Raw genomic sequence first — 7,022 nt, 5'->3', positions numbered from 1 at the left:
ATACATAATGAATCCCAGATACAATTCCTCTGTAAAGTTTGTTGTATTTATAGTTAACTCCTATACATACATGTGTGTGTATATATATATAAAACATTATAAAAAAAATTAATAAAAATACATTCTATTATAACATGCTGGAAGAGATATATTTAGAATTTTGTCCCCAATAAAAAAATAAAACCGTAGTTATATTATTTTTGCATACAATTCATAAATCAATTTTATATTTATTTTATGTTTAATATTTTATTTATTAATAACAGAAGATGGTCGGAGGGAGGGGAGAGGAGTGCAGTCAAGAAAAAATAGAAATAAACAAAGGAATTATTTGTTTGTGCCGACGTTTCGAACTAATTTTCAGGTCTTCATCAGGGCTATACAAACAAAAAGACAACAACCATCATTCAGAAAAATAAAATAATAGACTAACAAATTTAGAAATATACATAACAATGAAATGAAAATATAAACTAGTTGATTAATAACTATGGACCAAGACAGTATTAGATTGATAACATTATTATTTATTGGAAGATTGACCGTGTGTAAAGATGAAAGGAATATGGTCCGGGTGCGGTCAAAAAAACTCAAATAGCAGAATTTATAATAATACTATTTTATTGAGCCAAATAAAATAGTATAATAAAATCAAATAAAATAGTATAATTCTACTATTTGAGTTTTTTTTTACCGCACCCGGACCATATTCCTTTCATTATTATTTATATACACATCTATGTGAGTAATAAATAAATGATACAGTGGGTAAGAATGTCTTATGTATTATTATTTCTCACATTTATATGTATATTATCAATCTTCTACTGTCTTTGCCTATAGTTATTAATCAACTAGTTTATATTTTGTTTTCATTGTTATGTATATTTCCAAATTTGTTAGTCTATTATTTATTTAATTTTATTTATTTATTCTCTGAATGATGGTTGTTATCTTTTTGTTTTTATAGCGCTGATGAAGACTTGAAAATTAGGTCGAAAAGTCGGCACAAATAAATAATTCTCTTCTATTGTGTTTTTACTGCTAACCGCACCCCTCCCCTTCCTTTTTTTTTTTTTTTTTTCTTACCTTCTAATATTTATTTATTTCAACATTTACAATATATACTACTTAAAACTAAGATATATACACATATTTACAATTTATATCTTCTTTTGCCTTGTGGCATTATAAGATGTGATAAATGATAATTTATCCTCCCCTTCCCCCAAACATCTTCTCTTATATATCTACGGTCAACTATCTTCACCAATTTATTTATTAATAATTTTTTATATAGTTTTCTGCTTACATTTGCTTAACTCTACCTCATTTGGAAGATAATTTTATCTAATTTAATTTTCAAATATAGAACATATAGATGGCATTTTTTTTTTGGTAATTATCTGATAATGTACACACAACAAGCATGCCATTTTTTATTTTCCTTTTAATTTAATATTTAATAACCCTATTCCATTACAAAGAAATACCCACTTCCCGCTGGAATGTCAGATATATAAACGCACATAAAATACAAACTTGAAAAAAAAAAGAAGCATTTCGTACTGCATTATTAGCACACTAATAAAGAGGCAGGCAATTACAATATATTAAAGAGCGAGGTGTCAGAAGAAATGCCTATCTCGCCGTCTAGACAAAAAGACGAATTAAAAACTGCCCAGCGGTTCCTGATATCTATCCGGGATCATATCATTATGAAAAACTTATTCGAGTTCTTTTTTGGTTCGCCCGAGGTCGCTAGCGCCTACCTAAGTTGCATTTCTTCGGGCTGAAGGTAGTTGAATAATTATAGTGCAGCATATTCGGGGTTCTTAATTCGAGATCACCTTATTTTAAATAATAATAATAATTAAGTCTGTCATTTGATGAGTCTAGTCAGATAACTTATTATTAATTAATTATTAATAACAGTATCCTTTGTATTATAATCTACATTAACCGCTTATTGGAAAATTTCCATAACTTTTTTCATGGAACAGTATTAATTTAAACGCTTTAAAACCAATTGAGACTTTAATTATCTTATTTTTTCGAACGTAAAATGGCAGCTTATAAGCTTATACCCATTTGAAAACATGCCAAGTTCAAGATTATAAGTTGATATATAGCCAAGATGGCTGTCCAGAAGATTGAAAAGTGTCTGTGTCTTTATTCGTGTAAAATACATATTTGTTTTGTATTCTGTTAAGTAATAATTTTAGTTATTATTAGTAACTATATACATCGCAAAATAGTAGATATTATTATAAGCTTTATGAGCCCATATGATACAGTTATGTATTATTTTATGTTTAGGGCTTTCTTATCCCATCAAGCTTGATTTGCACATGAGGTTACGTAATGCATGCGCTCCGTGTTTAGAAATATAATTTTGCCATTCAATTAATCTATTTATTGAATATATGATATTTCTATTTAATAACAATATAATTATAAATAAATGACAAACAACCTATTTAATAATAATATTTCTGGATTTATACCTTAAGACAGATTTCCAGAACACTGGGTGCCAGTGATCAACAATTTTAACATAATAAGGCTTTATGTGATCATTTGAATGTTTCTTGGAAAATTATATTTTTTTGTAAATATAACATGACATAAAAAATAAACAAACATTGATTATTTGTTTTCTCTTTTTTATACTATCCTCTGAATTTATAAATAAAATTATTTTCTTTAACATTGTCAATTTAATGTCATAAATTACATAAAATGTTGACTTTCAACTCTCAAAAATACTTTCCACATAATTAATACTCTTGGCAATGACTTATAATCAAAAGTATAGGTTATTTATTTGCAACTAAATTAAGTGTTTAACTACCTTAAAATAATTAACTAAATAAAGGGTTATAAAAACCAAGTGAAATTTAACCAAGATGAATCGAATGGTGTCGATTCCTCCAGAGTTGTGAACGTACTTAGGCTCTTACAAGTTTTATCGTTTCTCTCTTTTTTTTTCTCGCGTTTCTATCCCGAAATCAACTCTACATAGCAATGTCAGATCATCTGATACAAAGGGGGGGGGCGCTGGAGAAGACCGAATATAACTGAGAGGAAAATATTTAATTGAAAAATTAATTAATCTCCGTAACACCCAACGTGAGAGGAAATGTATCTATTCTTGAGTATGTCAGTTTTTTTTTTTTAAGAACATGATCATAATATATTTTCTGACGAAAAATAGGAAAGTGGTGGATATAAAACGAACACTAAAGAGAAATTAATCATAAAATTTTAAAGGAAAAGTGAAATCAAGATTCATTGTGGAGGAAAAATGAATGGACGGCTATGGACTAACGGAACAGTCACTAGTGTACTCTTAAGGTTCACTCTAAACCAGTCCAGTCCTGCCTTCTTTGGTCTTCATCACGTCATTCTCTTCAGTCGTCTTCTTGAGAAGAGGAGGTTCTCGTAAAGAGTATACAATGGACTGCAATAAATACTGTTATGTCAGTTTAAATAAATATAATGACGATGCACTTATACAATTACGACTAACCCTTATCTAACGAGGAAAATCGTGCATAATTAGCGCACTGCAGAACTCGCCTGCGAAGATAAATATAAAAAAAATCATTTTAAAAAGAAAACATTCCATTAGATGTAATATGAAGAATTAAATTGCGATTCAAATAACAACATACACTGTTGTATGTTTGTGTATACGGACATAAACTCAAAAGTTATCATCAAGAATAAAAATGATCTAGAGAACATTCTCAGCTCTACACTCATTTTAATACGGTTTAAACTTAATTTAAACCAATTGAAAAGTTAAGCCATTCCGACAACTTAGATTTCACTGGGAGGAAGATAAAAGGATAAGATTAATTATTTGAATCGAAATATTTCATTTTCAATATAATTTTTAAAAAATAGTAATAGATTGAAATTAGATATTTATTATTCAATTTCTGGTTGAAACACAGCCGCATCCGTAAATCTTCTTATTGCTATCGTAAATAAACAAAGTGCTTAATAAAAGAGGTAATTCATGACACACACTGAAATTCTTTATTAAAATTGAACTCACAAGAAATGTATTTAAGAAGTAGTACTGTTCCCCTATTCGACTTTAACTTCGAATATTTTTATTCGAGGTAATAGGAATAAAACCTTTTGGAGATGAATTATTCACATGCTGTTTCCAAACTTTTTATAAATATAATTAATTATTTATCACAATTTACATTCAATGAGTATATTTAATAAAGTTATGAATTACCTGAAGGCCTGATGGGAGACCATGAAACAGGTGGGGGCCTAGAGCGGCCCCGTCGAGACGCCACCTTGCAGACCTCCCTCAAACCTGGAAATAAATTAAAAAAATAATTAAATAAATTATTAAAAAAATAATAATAATACAATTATAAATTATTTTTCATGCATTGCGATATATCAATAATATAATAAACAATAAACCATTCGAATATCAGAACTAAAATAGCGCCAATTTATTTAGTTATCACAATAAAACAAAATCATATTCAGAACTATCCAATAGAGATGGGCAGGTAAATGCAAAATCCAACCAAAGACCCGATTCTTTTGGAAGAACCGTATACACTGAAGTGATTCACCCAGAAGAATTACAATTCTATTGCAACCGGTTGATTCTGTACTAAGACTAATATAAAGAATAGCAGTTTTTAAAAAACAATATTTAGTTTGATAATTTAAAGCAATATAAAGCACAGAAAACTAGAAAAGTTAATAAATAAATATTTATGGCCTTTAAGGAAATAATTTTGAATTTTGCACAGTTAAAGTAAGGAAGGTTTTCGATTTTATTTTAAATATATTTTTTTTTTTATCGTAGAAGATTAATTTCGCCTTAAAAACTGAAGATTTTTTTATTTGATCATTCAACGAGGAATAAACCACTTATCGATTTTCTTTATATATTTTTTTATTTATATTTTGTGCTAATTAAAATTTAATAAATACAAAACTTCATGTACAACTTAGTAATTAATAATTTATTTTTGTTTTGTTAACAAATGTCTGAAAAAAATTAAGCTTAGGGATTTTTTTTTCAATAAAAGTTAATTTCTAATTTACAAAAATTAATCAGACAAGAACCAATGGAAGTTCAAAAGAATTGATTTACCATAATTAATCAGTAGAAAGAATCGAAAAAGGAACTTCCCACCTCTATATTCCAATTCACCATTTATTAATTACAATTAATACAAAATCGCCAATAATCGACGCTTAATCTGAGCTAGTAGAGTTATAGGTAATTCCGAAAAAAGAAAAAAATTATACAATTAAAAAAAAATTAATGCTTCATTCTTGAAAAACTGAAAGTGAGAAAACCTAATATAGGACCCTTAAATAATTTGGTATACGAAGAGATGTCATATGATTGATGATTACTTTTAATTTTTTAAACGTATTAAATTGTTGATTTTTTCAATTGTGGGATATAACCTATAAAGCGTTATAGTATAGAGAACCGTGGCTCAAACCTATAACTCGTTGTTACAAACGCATAATACTCCAAACAATAAACTATATATGAACAAGATTTAAACTTAAATCCTCATATGAAGATTGGGGGTGCGGTCAGAAAATAGCACGAATAAGTTGAAATAAACTTATTTAATAGTGCCAACGTTCCGGTCAGAATTTTTAGCCTTTATCAGGGCTAAGAGCAAAGAACAAGATAATAAGCAATGAATACAAAAAAAAAAAAAAAAGAGAAAATATAAAATGAATGATTAATGTAAATAATTGTACAGGATGAAAATTAATAAAAATAAAGTGATGAAAAAAGTGGAAATTAAAACGTGTATATAGGTAATTGAATATGTAAGTAAAATAACATGATTAAGAAAATAAAAATTTAAAGTTATATAATGCAGAGAAACAAAGAAATATGAATATTTTAATTTAATAATAATTTAAAAAATAAAGTTATGAAAGGAAAACAAAAATGAGAGAAAGAAAATATATTTAAGTATAATACTAAGAAAATATAAAGTTAAGTAAGACAACAGAAGTAAATAGAAAATATGAAAATAATAATATATGATGAACATAACTAATAACGTGGGTAAGGAAAAAAAAAAAGAATAGAGAAGGAGAAGAATATGGGTAAAAGAAAGATAAGAAACAGTGAGTTAGACAAAGAACTCAACTACTAGTTTTACTATGTTTTTTATTATTTTTTTAGTTTTAACATCTATTGTTCTTTGTCTTATTCTTTTTTTCTTATCTTTCTTTTACCCCTATTCTTTTCTTTTCTCCTTACCCACGTTATTAGATATGTTCACCACATATTATTATTAACATGTTTTCTATTCACTGCTGTTGTCTAACTGAACTTTACATTTTGTTTCTTTTCTTTTTTCCTTACCTACGTTATTAGTTATGTTCACCACATATTATTATTAACATGTTTTCTATTCACTGCTGTTGTCTAACTGAACTTTACATTTTGTTTCTTTTCTTTTTTCCTTACCTACGTTATTAGTTATGTTCACCACATATAATTATTGTTATCATTTCTATTCACTTCTTTTTTCTTACTTAACTTAATACTTTGTTTCTTTATTCTAATATTATACTTACATATTTCATTAGATATATATATTTTCTTTCTCTCATTTTTTTTCTTTCCATAACTTTAATTTTCTAATTATTATTAAATTGCAATACTCATATTTCTTTGTTACTTTGCATTATATTACTTTCAATTTTTGTTTCTTTAACTATGTTAGTTTCCTTACATATTTAATTACATATATATACATTTTATTTTCCACTTCTTTGATTACTTTATTTTTATTAATTCATTAGTTGTTATCTTGTTCTTTGTTCTTAACCCTGGTGAAAGCCAGAAATTCTGAGCAAATTACTAATACTTTAATAATCACTATTAAATAAGATTTTTCAACTTATTTGTGTCATTTTCTTACCACTCCCCTCTTCCCCCCCCCTCCAGCCATCTTTTCTGCATACATATTATCAACGATCAACTATCT

General features: G+C 27.1%; 1 protein-coding gene across 5 annotated transcripts in view; it reads right to left on the bottom strand.

Moving 5' to 3' along the window:
• The window catches only part of Pde11 (Phosphodiesterase 11), a 295,736-nt gene that overhangs the window by 138,640 nt on the left and 150,074 nt on the right, over window positions 1-7,022 (bottom strand). For all 5 annotated transcript variants that reach the window (XM_014415309.3, XM_014415310.2, XM_067045590.1 and 2 more), the window contains one exon: window positions 4,259-4,342. In XM_014415309.3, the coding sequence (XP_014270795.1) occupies window positions 4,259-4,342 (84 nt within the window). The remainder of the gene's footprint in view (window positions 1-4,258; window positions 4,343-7,022) is intronic.

This window comes from Halyomorpha halys, unplaced genomic scaffold (genome assembly GCF_000696795.3).
Source record: "Halyomorpha halys isolate HHAL.00 unplaced genomic scaffold, Hhal_1.1 Scaffold98.1, whole genome shotgun sequence".
NCBI lineage: Eukaryota > Metazoa > Arthropoda > Insecta > Hemiptera > Pentatomidae > Halyomorpha > Halyomorpha halys.
This window is presented reverse-complemented; position numbering and strand designations above follow the sequence as displayed.